At 45.5% G+C, this 18,835-nt stretch overlaps 1 protein-coding gene across 2 annotated transcripts in view; it reads left to right on the plus strand.

The window, feature by feature from the left end:
• Nucleotides 1-13,783: 13,783 nt before the first annotated feature.
• Nucleotides 13,784-18,835, plus strand: part of Chrdl2 (chordin like 2) — a 31,937-nt gene continuing 26,885 nt past the window's right edge. Inside the window, exon 1 of one of the 2 annotated variants that reach the window (XM_013145295.3) lies at nucleotides 13,784-14,262. In XM_013145295.3, the coding sequence (XP_013000749.1) occupies nucleotides 14,181-14,262 (82 nt within the window). In that variant the 5' untranslated portion in view covers nucleotides 13,784-14,180. The remainder of the gene's footprint in view (nucleotides 14,263-18,835) is intronic. The other variant, XM_003463399.5, reaches the window with a different exon arrangement.

Consider the following 18,835-nt stretch of genomic DNA (forward strand, 5'->3'; position numbering starts at 1 on the left):
GGTGCATACCTGTAATCCCAGCTACTTGGGAGGTTGAGGCAGGGGGATCACAAATTAGAGGCTGGTCTGGCCTTGTAGTAAGCAACTCAGTGAGCAATTTAGTCTCAAATCTTTTTTTTAAAAAAGGCCTAGGGATGTGATTCATAATGGAGTACCTGCCAAGCATGCACAAGGTCCTGGATTCAATCCTCATTACTGGAAATAGGTGTGTGTGTGTATTTATGCATACCTACCTCATTTAAGCCTAAAGTGAGTATATTATCATCTCTGTTTTATAGATTCCATAATATTTAGACCAAGGAAGTGTTACATATGGATTTGTATTTTATAATTATAGAAGGGATTAAAAATACTCTAAATATAAAATAGCCATTGAGTATAATGTTGGTTTTCCTTTTTGTTTTGTACCAGGATTTGAACCCATGACATCACACTTGCCAGACAGGTGCTGTGCTGCAGAGCTATATACTTGGCCTGTCTTTCTTCATTTTTCATCTGTGCAATGGTAACCCCAGTAGCTTACAGGGATCTGTCATGATGAAGTGAGATTAATTCATCAAATATTTGCAAAGAAACTGCCTAGTAGTTCACTCACCACTGAGATGCAGGTTCTGTCTTCACAGAGCTTATTACTGTTTTATTTAAGGGATAGAATTTGCATGAGATATGTATAGCTGAGCTGAGAAAAAATAAATAACTAAACAGGAACAAAAAGTAATCTAACCAGACTTCATCCCACTGTGTGAAATTGAGATATCAACTAACATTCATTCAACAAATATCTACTGAGCCCCCAAGGTGATGAGTGCTGAGCATTCAACAACAAACAAGGAAGGCAAGTACTGGATGCCGAGCCAGTTTGGGTGGGGCCAGCTTCCAGATGATTGGATGGTGTCTCTTCAGTACTGCTTTAAAGTGCATTTAACAAATAAGCACACTAGTGATGTAATTATTTCTCTGAATTTCCCATTTAGATACTCTACATCCATTTACAATTGCAGCTGATCACACTCTTTCTGCACATCCTTCCTCCCATCCCTACTCTCCTTATACTTTTTTTTTTTTTTTTTTGGTCTTTTTTTTTCTTTTTATCGGTACCGAGAATCGAACTCAGGCCTGCCTGCTTGCAAGGCAGGCGCTTATGCCGCTGAGCTAAATTCCCAGCCCCTCTCCTTGTCCTTTCAAAAGTCCCTATTCTTCCTCTAGACTCTAGTCAGGGATTCCAAGACATTAATTCCTTCTTTGATCTACCTGTTCTTTATTTAAAAAGTTAATTGATAAAGAAAGTTATAAATATCTGTGGTGTATAATTGTTTTTCAAGGGTACAGGGGCTTAAGTCTTTTAGGTTCTAGATATTGAGAATACATGGTTCTACTCAACCTCATTTCAAAGTAAAAAAGCTAGAGGATAGCCCTTCCGTGCTAGTAGTGATCACCTCTTACAGGAAATCACAATTCTTATTCTCACCATCTCTCTCTTTTTCCTGTTTCACCAAAGAACCCTTCTATTACTTTCACGCTGCCTGGATCCTATCTATGTTACCCAAGAAAAATGGGTCATGACCCTAACCCAGGAAAGGAGCAAAACCCTCGTTTTGTTATGATGGATGGAGAGCTTTACAAAGGAGAATGAAGGATTCACTTCAGAAGGAAATATCAAGGGACTACCAGAGCTGCTTAGAGGCTGAGTCTCTCTGGTTTGGGGAGAGACAGCTATGAGACAGGCTCCGCGGAACACTGAGAACAGAGCAGGGGCTCTTAAATTCCTTTGTCCTGAGGGAAGACGGACTCTACACCCATCTATCGATGAGAAACCTGATTTTCTTGCAGGGCGGATATGTCCCACAGATCCCTCGCATGTTTTGACCCCAGCTATCCCACCCCCGGGCGCGCCTCCTGCTGTCTCCTGGGGGTGTAATGACGCGGAAAGACCACCAGGGGGCAAACTGAGACCGCACAACCTCTTCCACCCAGTTACAGCGGCAAATTAAGATGTCAGGGTTGGAATCAGCTTTTGAAGTGATCCGAGGCTTCTAGTCAAACCTATTCACCTACACAGAGGAAAACTAAGGGTTAAGAGGGCAAATCATTTGTCAGAACCACATACTGAGTTGTAGGAACTAGAAACCAAATCTTACTACTCCAATCCTGTGTGTTCCACGGCACCCCTCTTCCTTCTGTCTCCTATTAAATTTTGGGATGCACTGATTGTTAAAGTCTTTTTTATGGAAAGGACTTCTCTTTCCAATTAGATGTAAGAACTTGAGGCCAGGGACCACGTTTGGACCAACACTGTACATCTTCTCTAGCACCTAGCACAGCTCCTGAGTGCAGAAATGAAGTACAGCACCCTTGCCCTCAAGAAGCTCAGTATCTAGAAAAAAGAAGATGCAGACCTGTAATTCAGGAGTGGAGCTTTCAACAGGGGTGCAAAAAAGGATATGGGGGCAGAAAAGAGGTAGTGACTGCAAGGTGGACACACAATAAGATCCCAAAGGAAGAACAGAAAAGAAGGGGAGAGGGAATTCCAAAAGAACAGCAGAGGAAGCCAACACGTAGAGACGGAGGTAGAGTGGAAGCTGTAGATAGAATGAAAATGATTGGTTCTGAGTAGGTGGAGCAAATTATGGTAAGAAATTGAACTAGGGTAGCAGAGGAGGAACAAATACGACTAGAAAGCAAGTTTGCAGTTTGATGTAAAGTTGCACTTCATTCATTCGTTCATTCATTCAACAAACATTACTCCTATGTGCTGAGCAGCACTTGTTGGGGTTAAAGCCAGGGCAGCAATGATTATGATAAAAATACTAATGTGGCTGAATTTCAAGGATGTGGGGTCTTATGTCTGGGCTTCACTCTTCAAATGAACCAGGTAGTCTATCCTCCATCTCTTCTTTTTAAAAATTCTGCAAACATGGTAAATATTCCTAAAACCCGCTGGATTTTCTGTAAGAACTGTGTCAGGCATCAACCTAACAAAGTGGCATAGTGCGAGAAGGACAGATATGATCTGCATGTCCAGAGAGAGTGGTGATGTGTTCGACTCATTTACAGATCTAAGAGATGTTGGTTCTTAACAGATGGAGGGTTTTGCTTTGTGTTTAGAGCCAGGGTCTCATTAGGTAGCCTAGACTGGCTTTGAACTTTATCTTCCTGCCTCAGCTTTCTGACTGCTGGAATTATAGGCATGTGCCACTGGGCAACATGCAGGCATTTTGAAGTGGGAGGAAATGAGAATAGAGAGGGCTGAGTGACCTAGTTCTATGCCTCATCTTTTGTTTTACTATGAAGATAATAAAATCTTGGAGTGAAGCTCACTGATAGAGACAGACACTACTATGTGCAAGGCACTATCCTAGAAACTAAGATGATGGCAATGATCAAGGATTAAGGTCCCATTAGTGTGACAAGTTGAAAGGAAAATATATATATATATTTTTTTTAATTTTTAAAAAAATATATATAGGGGGCTGGGGATTTAGCTCAGCGGCATAAGCGCCTGCCTTGCAAGCAGGCAGTCATGAGTTTGATCCCTGGTACTGATAAAAAGGAAAAAGACAAAAAGAAAAAAAAAAATATATATATATATATATACAGTCCAGACAGTTATACTACTGATTTCTCTGAGTTCACTGAAGAGAAAGATTTGCGCTGGTATTGCTCGGACAATGGAATGCAGATGTCTTGTGCTCTGGGTGAATGATTTGGGATGACAATGTGCAGTGTACGTACCATTGCTGCTCCCTGATGGACATGCTTTGAAATTTGGTTGTAGTTCTTTTTCTTCTTTTTTTTTTCCATCTTTGAATAAAATGGACTTGAAAATAAATAAAGGCAACAAACAACAAAAAAATTAAGACCCATTCTTGGCTTGGTGATGCCCATCTTGAGTCTCAGCACTTTGGCAGGCTGAGGCAGAATCACCCCAGATAACCTAGTGATTTAGTAAGACCCCACCTCAAAATAAAAAAAAAAAAGGGTGGGGGCTGAAGAGGTAGCTCAGTACTAAGGCCCTGAGTTCAGTCCCTAGCAGCAAAAACAAAGGGCCAGACTATCACGAAGCTTCCATGCTCAGAGGAGAGACAGATCATATACAGTGATAGACGAGGGTTTAGCTCAACGGTGTTAAGTGCCTGCTTGGCAAGTGCAAGGTTGTGAGTTCGATCCTTAGCACAAAAAAGAAAAATTAAAAAAACATACATAGTGAAGAAATGTATTTCAGATAATAAGTGACACAAAGAATTAAACAAGGCAATATGACAGAAAATGACTGGAGTGTGCATATTGTTAGACAGACCAAAGACGTGACCTTTGAGCTGAATAAAGTCCTGAGTAGGGTCATCCCTCATCCGGGCCCTAGGCTCTGTATTCCCAGAAGCCTCCTCTACTAGAGTCATTCTCACATAAGGGCAGCATTCTAAGCAGGAGGAACAGCAAAAGCAAAGGCCTTGAGGGGGCGCTGGACACTTAGTGCACCCAAAGGACACTATTATAGAGAAGTCTGAAGTAAGAAGTTAGCAGTGTCAGGCCGCTGAGGGACTTGTAGTAATGTTAAGGGCTTGCTGTATTCTCAGTGCGGCGGGAAAGTTTAAGCAGGGAAATGTTTTATCTGATTTACTTTTATTTTTCCTGAGGTAAGATCTTACTATATAACCCAGGCTGGCCTCTAACTTACAATCTTCTTGCCTCAGCTTCCTGAGTCTATAGATGGGGCTACATGTGTCTGCTACCACGCTCAGCTCCATTGCAGATTTTTAAAAGGTACCTCGAGTGGTTGATAAGTGCCTTCTTTGGATGGATGCAGTGCCTGTCATTATCTGCCTGCATAATGCAAATTACAGGGCACCATTCTCTGGCACTCTAGCCTGCATTCTCACAGACCAATTGAAAGAAGTCTGAATACAAACTGCTTCTCTTAAGTGACCATGAGTGGTGAGTGCCGAGACGGAGGCTGAGAACTTGCTCTCCATGGTGCTTTGTTAGTGAGAATGACTCTCGCAGAGGAGGCTTCTGGGAGTACAGAGTTTAGGACCCGGATGAGGGATGACCCTACTCATGCACTTCTTTAAAGACATTTTGTCCTCACTCAGCTCCTTGGTTCTTTGAGATTATAGGTTATGTGACTCCTATCTTGGTGTCTTGGTACTTTATTCACCAAATCTTTTGGGTACAGATTGTCCTTGAGAGAAAAGGCCTACACAGGGGAGAAACACATAGAAATATTCACATAGCTATATACGCCCCACAAAAATTGGTGTGGTTTATATCTAGTTATTCCCCCCAAGAGCCTTGGTAGGGCTTTTTGATTGTGATTAGATTTTGAGAGCAGTATGGCTACGGTACTTTTATGGGGTAGGGACTGCTCCTGAAGAGTTGGGTCCCTGGACATGGGCTAGAAGGGTATAACTCCCTCTCCAGCTCTTCCCTTGGCTTTCTGCTTCGTGTCTCCTGTAAGGTGAGTAGCTTTCCTCTAGCCAGGTCCTTCTGCTATGATGTTGACCATGCAAGCACCGAAACATCTAAAATATGAACCAAACTAATCCTTTCCTCCTTTAAGTTGTGGGTGTATTTTGTTACAGCAACAATAAAGTGACTAAGACAGATTTTGGTACTAGAAAAGTGGGGCCATTGCTGTGACTATTACCTGACCATGTGGTTCAGAAGCCTCTGGAACTGGTTCACAGGAAGGGTTTGGAGAGATTTGGAGATACATGCTAGAAAAGCGCTAGGATGCCATAAGCCAAGCTTGATGGGAGATTCTGGTTAAAGCTCAGAAGACCAAAATGCTGATAAGAAGACAGACTAAGGAAACTTTAGCTAAGCAAAATGCTGATAAAGAGCAGGCTAAGGAGATTTCAGTTGAGAACAAGGATTGCATTGGTAGTTAGATTCCAAACCATGCATGTTATGTGCTGACAGAAAATTTAACTACATTTTACTCATGTCCTGAGATTTTGGGGGGCTGCAGTGGATTAATTAGTCTGGCAAGGGAAATTTTAAGATAGCCCAATGTTCAAGTGGTGGCATGGGTACTTCTAGCAGCTTTTAGCCACCTTTGTACTGAAAATTGAGAACAAATAGTACAGAAGAATGGTTTTGAAAACTTTTTTATTTGGCCAGAACAGAAGCTCAAGTACAGTTGGGGCCTGCAAAATTGGAGTGGAGGGCTTGGCTGCTGAAAACATTAGCATTAAAAAGAAGCCCAGTACTTTGGATCAGGACAATAAAAAAAATAGTCTGAGCACATGTCTGGAATCAGTAAATCCATGTCCTTCCCAGTCTCAAAATTGCAAATGTTGTGAAAGATCTTGTTGTGAGAAGAAAGTCCCAACACACTGTGCTGGAGTATGACCACCCAGGAAATTTGTTCTGTGGAATTCAGTTCACAGTGCTGTACCATCCAGACACTTGGAAACCTCAGTAGCTTTGATTGAAGGAAGCCTGGCCAGTGCTTGAGTTAGCAGAAGACTTTGGTCTCATCCACAATTCTGGCATTACAGGCATGCAGAATGCAAGAGATACAGGGTCATGAAGGAATCCACTCCAGCCTCAGAAGAAGGCGTGAGAGGCCAGGTAATGTGCTCTTGAGGAAGCACTGCATGCAACTGTGAGGATTAAGCAGGAAGTACAACAGAGATCCCAAACAGTTGGAAAACTCTTCCACTCAGAAGTGGAATATCTGAGGAAATCCATAAGGAACCAGCAAAGTCAGCCCAAGAGAGAAGCCTTGAGGACTACAATAGGCAGTGTCTTAAGGCCAGGACCACCCAAGCCCTTTAGAATTCATACTATGTCACGGCTTGCCTCAGATGCTGGACATGGAGCTACAAAATTAAATATGTATCTTGCCGAGTTTTGATCTTGCTTTGGTTCCAGTTGTTTGTGTCCCCCTTCTTTCATTTTGCTTCCCTTCCCCATTGAGAAAAATGATCCTACTTCTTATTATCTACCTTTTATTTTGCTTTGTATTTATAATGTAGGCTTTTTATATGAGAGAACTCATGTGATATTTAAGCTTGTGTGTCTAATTTATTTTATTTAACACTATGTTCTCAAGATGTATCCATTTTCCTCCTACAAGTTTATCCATCTTTATGGCAAAATACTACTCCATTGTGTATAAATTCATTTTCCTTAACCATTCATCTATTGATGGACAACATAGGATGATTCTAAGATATAGCTCTTGTGAGTTGTACATGGTTATGCATTTATCACTGTACTATAATGTCATTAACTGTTTGGGGAAGAGGAATTGCTGGGTTGAATGGACTTTTTATTTTTGGTTTTTTGAGGAATCTCCATACTGATCATTTACATCTTCATCAATAATGTAGAAGGCATTCTTCTTTCCCTGCAGCCTCTTCAGCATTTGTTATCATTTTTTTTTTTTTTTTGTCTTTTTCCTTTTTATCGGTACCGGGGATCGAACTCACGACCGCCTGCTTGCAAGGCAGGTGCTTATGCCGCTGAGCTAATCCCCCAGCCCACATTTGTTATCATTTGATTTTTTGGTGGTAGCCATTCTTTCTGGAGTAAGATGGAATCTCAGTGTGTTTTAATTTGCATTTCTATAATAGCCGTGTTGACCATTTCTTCACATATTTACTGGCCATTTCTACTTCTGAGAGGCATCTATTCATTTCACTCGCTCACTTTTTCTTAGGTCTTTCATTGTAGGGAGCCTAATTTTTCTGAGTTCTGCGTATGTTCTAGATATTAGTCTTCTGTCTGAGGAATGAGTGGAAAAGCTTTTTTCCATTCTGTATGTTGTCTCTTCACTGCTGATTCTTTCTTTTGCTATGAAGAAGTTTTTAAATTTTATATGACCCCATTTTTTGATTTTTGGTTCGGTTTGTGTGCATCCAAGATTCTGTTCAGAAAGTCCTTGCCTTTTATATCTATGACTTCAAGAGTTTTATCTTTCAACAGATTAAATGTTTCTGTTTTAACATTTAGATTTTGATCCATTTTAATGTCACTTTAGTACATTGTGCTAGTTAACTGATTGGGTCAACTTGAGTAAGAAATGCCCAAATAAATTAGATCAGCATTGCTCTGGGGGTGGCAGATGGGATTTATTGAAGACAGAAGACCAATTAGGGGTGAAACTGACAGCAACCAGTAGGTTTGCTGCCTGAACCAGATAAAAGGGGAACAAGGAAGAAAGGCTCACTTCTGTTTCTTCAGAGGAGCTCCAGTCTCCACCTTAGTGTCGGACATCATCTCCTGGCATCTGTCATAGACCCTTCAGCCTCCTGACACAGACCTGCATGGGTCACTCCACTGAGCTCCAGGCCTTCACCTGGATCCTTCAGGTCTCCCGTGAAGAGACAGCCCTTTTCCATTTCTCTACACCTGACTCTGGTGGCCATTGTAAGCCAATGCAGATTTTTTATCTTTGTATATCTTGCATTAAATCTGTTTCTGTAGTTAGCACTGACTGACACATGATGAAAGATGTGGGTCTAGATTCAATCTCTATATGAGTATCCAATTTTCCCAGCACCAATTATTAAAAAGGTTACCTTTCCTCCAGTGTATGTTGTTTGTCCCTTTGTCAGTGACCAAATATTTGAATATGTTTGTGGTTGTCTGTTACACTGATCTACATATCTATTTCTATGCCAGTACTATGCTGGTTTTTTAAAAATAAATACAGCTTTGTAATGTAATTTTAGGTCTGAAATTGTGATACCTCCCACTTTTCTCCTGTTACCCAAGACGCTTTTGCTATTCTGGGTCTCTTCTGGTTCCATATGAATTTTTTTGCAGTTCCATGAAGAATGTTCTTGGTGTTTTAGCTGGGATTGCATTACACTGGAATTTTGGTTTTGGAAGTATGGTCATTTTGACTATCTTAGTTCTGCTTATCTAGGAATAGGGGATTCCATATCTTTCCATTTTCTTATGTCCTCTTTGATCTCCTTTTCTAGAATGCTGTAGTTCTCACTGTTGAAGTCTTTCACTTCGTAGGTTAGGTTAGTCCCTAAGTATTTAATTTTTCCTGATGCCACTATGAGTTGTATTTTTTCTTAATTTTTCTCTCAATGAGCTGATCATTGATGTATAAGGCGGCTATTGATTTTTAGGTGTTTATTTTGTATCCTGATGGATTGAGTTATTAATTCTAGGAGTCTTTTGGTGGGATGCTTTGGGTCTTCTATTTGTAGAGGACATCGGTCTGACTTCTTCCTTTCCTATACATATTTCTTTCATTTTTTTCTTGCCTAATTGCTCTTTGCTAATGTTTCAAGGACTATGTAGAACAGGAATGGTAATAGTGGACATTCTTACCCGGTTCCTAATTGGAGGAAATCTTTCAGCTTTTCCCCCATGTAATATGGTTTATCATAAATGGTTCTTATCAGACTGAGATAAGGTCTTTGTGAGACAAGACATTGTCTCACATGGCAAAGCTGGCTAGGGACGTCAGTGTGGCTGATTAATTACAAAATCCCAGGACACTTGTGCAGAGCAGCTCCCCAAATCCTACATGTGGACTTCTCATAAGAACTCGAGCATATTTTCCATAGGTTGGCCTAGATTTCACATCAAACAGTGACATAAAAAGGACAGTAGACACTGAGTTTTGCCACCGTGTTCACTGTTGTATAGTAGCCCACTCTCATATTGCAGGGTGAGCTTTTTTCCCTACCTTTGCTGGGCTCAAACTCGCTCTGCAGAGCTATTTCTTCTTTTACCTTCAATAAAACTTTGCTACAATTTGCACTTGTCTTGACCAGTTCTTTGTTCAGGACAGAAAGAACCTAGAAGCCACCTTCAGAAGGAGACTCCAGCACCCCAAAACCTGGTCATACCTCTATATCTATTTTCTTCAGTCTTTTTAAAGTTAGAAATACATAATGGATTTTGTCAAAGGTTTTTTCCATGCCTAATGAAATGATCACATCACAGAACTGTACAAAAAACTAAATAAATAAGAGACAGGTCATGAGTTTACAGGTCATAAGCCCAAACAGTCATTAAATAGATAAGTCATTAAATAAAGGATATCTGTATCACTGTTCTACAGGATGTCTGTTGCGTCTGTATGGAGGAAACACTATAGGTCAGGCTGCACATCTCTTCCAAACTGCTCATTCAGTGGTATCACATTAGTAACTTTAACAGCCACCAGTGGGAATATTTATACTATGGAAATTGACCAATGCAAAATTCAAAATTATTCCTTCCATCCCCTGCTGGAGAGCTGGGTGTTACACAATACCAGCACACCATTTGTGTAGTCCTCTTATATTAGTTCTCTTGTGGTGAGTCTTCTTTTAGAATCTTATTGAAAAAATTATTTGGACTAGGTTGAGAAGTCTTTCCTTAGTCAAGTCCCCACAATCCATATCAGTAAGCTGCTTTTGCATAATCAAGCAATCTGTTGCCTAGGATGGGAGCTTTATCCACAAATGATGTAACAGGACTATTTGAAGGAACAAGGCTATTACAAATGAAATTTGAGTAGCATCTACCATGGGCAAAGATGTACTGAAGGCTAAGGAGGACATGAGACAAATAGTAGCTCACACTCTCGGGGAACTCATTTTAAAGAAGGCGGCACAAAACCTACAATTATCCAATGTGACAAGTGCTATCCCAGAGAAATAGAAGCATGGAGGAGAGCAGGGCTAATTCAGAAACCTTCAAAGAGAACCTAGACTCTAAGTGTCAGTGTCTGTCTTGTTCTCCACTATGTCTCCAGCACTTAGCACACTGCCAGGCACAGAGTTGCTACTCAATAATTGTTACATGAAGGAAGGAGGTGGCAATGACAGTGGCCCTTGAATAATAAGCTTGCCATACAGGAAGAGCATCCCACTCCGCAGAAACAAAATGCATAGAGGCACGGAGAGAAAAGAGCTTGACATGCTGACATGAAAGCTTAAAGGGCACGGGACCCCAAACTGGAACTGGTAAAGGCAAACCATGGAAGAGGGGATTTCTGTCTCAAATCTCTGTAGATGTCTTCTCAAAAGACAAAAAGAGCCGAGTGTAGTGGTGCTAGCACTCCGGAGGCTGAGGTAGGAGGATTGCTGCAAATTTGAGGCCAACCTAGGCTACACAGTGAGTTCAAGGCCAGTCTGAACTACATAGCAAGAGTCTGTCTCAGAAAAAAAAAAAAAAAAAAAAAGAGTTGAGTTCTGGGAGTAGAGCTAGGAGCCATACAGAGTCACAGAGAATCAGATCTCAGTTTTATTTAAAGGACATCCTAGCAGAGCTGTCCAACAGTGGAATGGGCTGCCTTGGAAGCAGTGAGCGAGTTCCCTTGCAAGAAAGCAAATAGATGCCTGACAGTTTCTTGGTGCAACAAATTGCTCTGGGTAGTTTGGAAGAGATGTGCAGCCTGACCTATAGTGTTTCCTCCATACATCGTTTTTTCCTAGATTTAGGACTAGATTTTTGAGACTGTGTCAAATATCCTTCTTTAAAAAGAATATTAGAAAACAGAAAAACAACTATCTTTATTGGTATTTCTGCAGGAGACCCTGAAACTTCCCCTAAGGGCTTCTTGTATTTCTTATTGGCTAAAGCAACAGGGCTACTAAAGGTCCTCCCAGGAAAGAATAATTAATGTCTTTTCAAATCACTGAAGTCTTTGCTCACTCCTGTAGCAATTATTTATTCAGTACCTTCATGTGTCAGAGACTTTCCTAAGTGCTAGAGATAGAGGAAGAGATGAAAGAGGGCATCTCCCTCCACAGCAGAGGGGAGAAAGCCAAATAAATACATCCCTATAGCTACGGCACAAAGTGCTGTGGGAACACAAAGACCAAAGCCTTATTTTGCTTAGAAGAACCAGGGAAGGCCTCAGAGGGGAAGTAATTCAGAGCTGACTCTTGAGAAGTAAAGAGGGCTTCACTAGATGGAGGGGGGGAAAGACAGCCAAATATATAACGGAATAATGGAGACGGGAAAGGCAGGGCCACTTTGGGGAAGCTGATCAAAGTGTAGCATACGTGGCAGTGACAAAAAATGTGACTGGCCTTGGGTCCAATGCTGAAATCTTTGGATTTTCATCTGTAAGTGATAGGAGGACCGTAATGGATTTTAAGTAGTGTGACTACACTTGAAATAGAAATGATTAGTCCAACTCTTATGGCGGTTGTGAAGAAAACATACTGGAGGGGCCCAGACTAGACCTACTGAGAGACTGTTGGGAAAATCCAAGTAAGGAACCATGATGGCTTAAACTCCAGGGAGAAAGGGGATGGGAGGAGAGTTGAGAATGCAAGAACCCCTTGTGATATAACATGAGTGGAGTGTAGGAGAGGCCAGTCGGAGACCTAAAATACAAATACATGTGCATGGAACACTTCAAACAAGGATGGAAAAAGGAAAAAATCCATCTAAGACCCTTAGGAGGAGCTTATTTAGCAATTAAGCACTAAACATAACTAGGAGCTCCCTGAAAGCCAACACAGAAAGAGAAACATGATGACACACATAGCTCTCAGCATCTTTGGAAAGACAGCAGGGGATACTCATAAGAGAGGGAGAAACAGCTAGAGTGAAGCCTGCAGGGCACTGAGGGCAGAACGTGTTTGCCCTGATTCTGAGAACACTAGGAAGGGCTCTTTCTGGGATCCTTGGTTCCCTCTCCTACTCCCTGTTGGTTGAGGTTGGTTGACAGCACAGTGGAACAGGGAGCCCAGCTTTGACCCAGGAAGGTGTCTGCAGACCGCCAGTCACACATGTTTGGACCTGAAATGTGATTCTCTGCCAAAGTGGGATGAGACTCAGTATCTCTCTCACTTCTCCCCATGGTATCCCTCTAACACTCACTGGTCTGCCAGAGCTGCTGGGCAGAAAGTGGAGGTTCTAGGCAAGGAATGGAATGCTATGGAAGTAAGGACCAGCGCCACTGCCTAGAGGATGACTCTAGCAGTCTGACTTCAAGAGTGTGGGTGTTTCTGGGGTACACCTGGCTGATTATTGTCTTCTTGGGGTCTCATTGCTTCCTGTGCTCCTTCAACACAAGGAATGGAGCACTAACTGCGGCCTGGGGGTGTCAGGGGGTGGGAGGAGAGATGCCATTTCGCCCATCTGCTCACACTGAAGACGACCATCACTGAACAAGACCATCACCACAGAGAGGAACAGGCATGACCAGCACAGGCAAAGCAGAGCCCCCGTCCTGTTTTGCCAGTGGGTGGAAAGATTTCCAAGGGAAAGCCAAAGGATCCTGTTGAGCTCGCTTTCAACCAGGGGATGGCGCCTGGGGACACAGATGAGGGACAGAGGGCAACTAGCATCTTAGGCACCTGAAGTTATGTCGGGCTTTTTTCTGAGTTTTGAGCGCTTTGACACTCAGTAATCTCATCTGATCTTCCCCGCAACGTTGCAAAGGTGTCGAAGGCATTAAAACTCCCGCTTTGAGCTGAGGAAACAGACTCCGAGGTGGCGTGCCCAAGACCACGCAGTGCACTGAGTGGCGAGTGTCCCGATCCCGTCCAGATGCCGAGCTCTGCGCACGCACCGCCGAGCCCACTCCCGCCCCGACCCCGCGCCCTTCCCCACCCGCAGTCTAGCCGGTTCCACCCCCTGCGCGCTCGGCGTCGCGGAGAGGCAGGGGTTAAAGCCGGTGGCCCGGGGCCCTTCCCCCTCCCCAGCCCCTCGCCCCGCTCGGCGCCGCGCCTGGAGCGTCCGTCCCGGAGCCGGCACGCGAGAGGAGGGGACAGCGGGCCTGTGTCCCGGGTGGCCAATCCACGAGCCCGCGGTGCCCAGAGGAGGCGCCAGCGCTAGGCCAGCGCCAGGCCGGGCTGCTGCTTCCCGCGGCAAAGTACAAATGCGCCCGAGCGCGGCGCCTGGCGCCCTTGGCGAGCACAGCCGGCCCACCGCGCAGGGCGCCCGCCGCCCGCAGCCCGCGCCCCGACACCCCGCTTTCTGCTCCTCCTCCTCTCGCACCTTCGCCTTCCCTCGCCCGTTCTCCCTTGTCCCCGACCTGCCTCCCTCGCTGCACCCCTCTCCCCTCTCCCCTGCCCCTCGCCACTCCCCTCCTATTCCGACCCGTCCCCGCCTTTCTGTCCGTCCCCTGCCCTCGACCCTCCCCGACTCTGCTCTCGGGGGGTGGGCTCCGCCGCCCCCGCACCTCCGTTTTCCTCCGCTCTCACTTTCTCGCGGCTCCCCTCCAGGCTCGGGGCCGGCGGCCGCACCCTGGGGACGGAAAGATGGTTCCCGAGGTGCGGGTCCTGTCCTTCTTGCTGGGACTCGCGCTGCTCTGGTTCCCTTTGGACTCTCACGCTCGAGCCCGTAAGTAGCTGCGGAGGCCGGGCAGGCGGAGCAGGGATGCGGGACCGGGATGTGCGGGGAAACGGGAAAGCGCCGGGACGGGGACCGCTAACTGCTGTGACAGCCACCAGCACACCTGTGCCGGGGAGGTGCAGACTCTCCTGGGGTCTCATATGGGCTGCATTTGGGACTCCAGGGTTGCCAGACTAAAAGCCGAAGAAGCTGCTGCCTTGCAGCTGGGGGTGCATGAGCTGAGGACAGTGGGCCCAAGGACAGGGCACTGTCCTTGGGAAGGAGACTTATTCCTAGGAAACAGCGTGTCTGGTTGCAGAAGAGGGGTGTGATAGAAATGTAAAGACTATAGCGTCTGTGCAGAGCACTTGAGAAAAAGTAAGAGCTAAGTAGGATAACCTTGGCAGTCCTCGGTCACTTTTGATCTTCACAACATTCCTCTGCAGTGGGTTTTACCGTTTACACTTTACAGATGAGAAAATGTAGGCAGAGCAAATAGAAGAAACTTGCCGGAATTCATAGAACTAGTATGCTCTCCAAAGCCGGAACTCTGGTTCCAAATCCTGCCCCCACAGTGCCTGGAAGGAACACCGATTTGGAGTTGTGAGGCTCTGAGACGCGGAGAAATAGACCAGGATCTTCATCATTGCAGCTCTGTTGAGTATCAGCTGGTGGGAGGTACCTCTCTGAGCCTCAGATTTCTAATCTGTGAAATGGGAGTAAAGAACCCCAGGACAGTAATGAGGATTAGACTGTAGAAAACAGATACAACAACTAAGACAAGGATGGTGTGTAGCTCCTCAAGAAATAATGGTTGCCTGATTCCATGTAAGACACAGGCTATAATCCTGCTCTCAACCCCGCTGTCCCAAATAGGCTAACAGACCTTCTCCATGTCCCCTCCCCATCTCTTAGAATGCTGTGAGGATAAAAAAACCAAAACAAAGATTCTCCTAATGAGAACGAAGGAGCTTAGTTCAGAAACTGAAATATTAGATAAACCAAAGCAGGGAGTAGCAGCAGGGGGTGATGGTGCTAGTGGTGATGGTGATGGTGATGGTGACGGTGGCTCGCTCCAGGTTACACAAGGCAGAGCCTAGGATTAAGACTCCAGCTGCCAACTCCTGGCCCAGGCTCTTCTGCCTCCGCAGCTCAGCTCCTCCATGCTTTTCTTTTGCACCTGATTTTCTAGAGCTAGTGGTGCTATATTTCGTTTCAGGCCCAGAGATGTCCTCAGGAACAAGTCCTGGGAAGAATTTAATGTTGGGCTCAAGTCCTGGCTCTGCCCCTTATAGCTGTGTGACTTCATAAGACAACTTCTCTGGACCTTATTTTCTTCATCTGACTAGGAGACGTATTAACCTGGAACCCAAAGTGTTCTGGGAAGGAGGTGATGGTGTTAAAACACCCAGTGCAATGCTGGAGTACTCAGTCACTACCTTGAATCCTGCAAGATTGCTTCCTAAACCTGCCTGCCTGTTGTTTTAGAAAGACACTCAGCAGGGAGGCCCTCCATGCCTTGCCTGACCTTGTTTTTAGCGCCCAAGTGTTTACTCCAGGTATCACTGCCCTTATTGCGTCATGGAAAGATGTCCTAGAACCAGAGCCCTGTTCAGGACTGCTCTGTCCTGTTCACACCCCTCCTCTTTGCCTCCCATGTCTTGTAAGCCCTTACAGCCTCATTTAGTCATTTCTTCCAGCAAACTCTCCTCGGTGACCTGACCCACTCTGAGCTCCCCTCCTCTGTGCCCCAAAAGCCTTCAAGCCTCTACTCGCAGCAGTCCTGCCAGTAGTTCATCTCCCCTTCCACATCATAAGTTCAGGACTCCAGGTGGGTGGAGGAGACTTGCGGCACTGGCCTCCAGGGAGGAGGGTTAGATCCTGGGACGTCTGAGCTAGAAGAGCCTCCCTCATCTGCTTCTGCCTGGCATGTTACCCATCCTTAGAATTAAACCAAAGCCCAGGAAGAGAGAGCGATGTACCACAAGGTCACACAGTAAATTTACCAGGGAACGGGGACCGGATCTTCTTCCCTGACGTCATTTATCAGCTGTGCAAATTGGGACAACCTATTTCCCTTCTCCAAGCCTAGTGTTGTCTGGTGCTGACTAACTATGAATCTTGAATTCATCCTGTAGTTATTTGCCAGGATCTCTTAGAAGATCTGTGATGCAGGGCCTTGTCTCAGTATGAGACCTCAAGCCTAGTATGGGTAAGAAATCTCCTGGTGACATCTGGAGTGCCATGAAGTAGGAATTCTCAGGTTTGTGTGGAGTCACACTCCTGGGGTGACTGTTCCTGTAGAATGCTGAGGGTCCATAAACAAGGGTTTCAGCTTGCTCCCCTGCCCAAGTCTGAGACTGTGCAGCAAATGCCGTTCCCTCTTTGGCTGTGTCTCCGGCCATTCATTGAGCCCTGATACAATTCAGACTGAGTTTCACTTATTAGGCTGAGCCCTGCAACCTCCAGCCTTGACCAATGATTGGACCCCAGTTCTACTCCGCGGTACAGCCTTTATACTGGCTGTCACTGGCCTGATTATTGACTAGTACTGACACAGCCGGACTGAACCATTTCCAGGTGTGATACTGATCGCTCTTCTTTGGTTGTTCATCCCCTGTGGGACCCAGAAGTGGCTTTGGTGCCTTCCTCTGCCACCTGCCACTGACTCCCCTCCTTTTTGCTCTTCTCTTACACCCTTTTAGGTGTCTTCCATGCTTCTACTTTCTCTTCCCTCCCCCAACCTCCTCGTACACAAACAAATTTGCTGCCTTGTGAGACGTGATCTCTGCCCTGGAGCCTGGCATCTGTTTGGTAGAGGAGGCTTCATAATACTCAGCGACCAAGTAAAAACGTGGACCCCTCTATTCTTTCTCCAATGATTCATGTATTATGAACACGCTGGTTCCCAGGTGATGGAATCCCAGATCCCAGGCCTGGAATAGGACAGAACATTTGCATGGTATGATGCTGGACGGAACGAAAACTTGCAAGCAGGTCATGGCTCCAACTGTGACCCAGGGCAATTGCCTTTCTCTGGAACTTAGTTTTCCCATCTGTAAGGTAAAACAGTTGGACTTAAATGATTACTGAGGACGATTCTAGCTTTCACAGCTCCTCACTCTGAGTCTCTGAGATCCAGAGGTGTGGTATGGTATGGTTGCCTTGATTCTGAGTCCACGCTGACCTTTGGAAAAAGGACAGGGGATCTAGGGGAATGTAGGACAGACAGATCCTCAGACTCGGGACAGAGTGCCTGGAGGAACTGGGCAGCAGGTATAGTGGGAGACCCAAACTGGGAAACCTAACTTGCTGTTCATCTGGGTCACACCCTCACTCACCCTTCCAGATGTGCGTGGGGTTAGATGGGGAGTACCTGAGTGAAGGTCTGAAGTCCAACTCCAGAGGCAGGCAGGCCTGTGTGGATCTAGCCTGGCGGGCCTGCACATCCCTTCTCCCACCAGTAGAGGTCTCTCTCTCACTCACTGACTCACCGAGCGGCAGGCGACAGCTGCGCAGTTGCTCCAGCTGTTGCACCTGTTCCAGGACTGGCTTCTCAAGTTCCCCCCGCCACCAGCCGTGGCGCCAGCTCTGGGAGAGGGACTTTGAATCCTTTGGACTCCCAAAAAGAAAGACTGGCATGAAGTGGTGTCACTCGGAGGTGCAGTGCAGAGCTGGATCATTGAGGCAACCCTGTCTCGAGGTCGACCCCAACTCAGAGAAGGCTGGTCCCCAGCAGCCTTTTGTAGCCCATTCTTGCACTCGGGATTTCTTCTTATGTCTTACCTGAGTTCCTTTTCCATTTCTTCTAGTCCTGTCCCTTAGGGAAGAGGTGGATCCTTGGGAACATACTCTCCCAGATCTGTAGACTGGCCTTGGCATTTGTACCGGCACAAATTAACAAGTCTAGTCCCTCTCAGGGGCTCAGTTTCTACATCCATAGCATACAGATTGGGCATCATGTGGATCCCTCACTCTCTAGGCTTCTGCGACTGACTGCACGTGTGTAAGGACAAGGCAGAGCACAAAGTTGACAGTCCCATCCCTGCTCCTGCCATTGACAGGCGACAGAGCTGCCTTTCCTGGCTCGACAGTTCTATGCTCTTGGGCCCTTCTATGCTCCTGTGCCTGTTCTGTGACAGAAGAAAGGAATAAGCTTCAGAGAAGTGAATCCTTTCCCCTAGGTTGCATCGCACAGCTCAGCCACTAAGATGCTGAAATTTCTTTTGATTCTTTTATGAGGTCTCCCCCACCAAACAGATGTCAGAGCCCAGGGCAGAGTTTATGTCTCAGAAGGCAGCAAATTTGTTTGTGTGAAGAGAGGCCTATAAATAAATAGAGAAAGTATGGCTGTGTGGTGTGAGGGCAGAGACGTAAATGTTCTCACGTTCCTGAACAGCCTGGCTCCTTCAGGTTTTCCGAGCTCTTGCAGGCTGGGGATAGGTCAGCCACAATTTCAGACCTCTCTCTCTTACCCTGGCCCCTCCTGATGGCTTTTCACCAGCTCATCCAGCCTCTCCTCCAGCCCAGGAGCTCCTTCCTGGTTTCTTTTGTGCTTCCTGTTGAAGAATTCTCAGTCTTA

This window comes from Cavia porcellus, unplaced genomic scaffold, assembly GCF_034190915.1.
Source record: "Cavia porcellus strain 051 isolate PalLab524CR breed Dunkin Hartley unplaced genomic scaffold, mCavPor4.1 scaffold_9, whole genome shotgun sequence".
Taxonomy (NCBI): domain Eukaryota; kingdom Metazoa; phylum Chordata; class Mammalia; order Rodentia; family Caviidae; genus Cavia; species Cavia porcellus.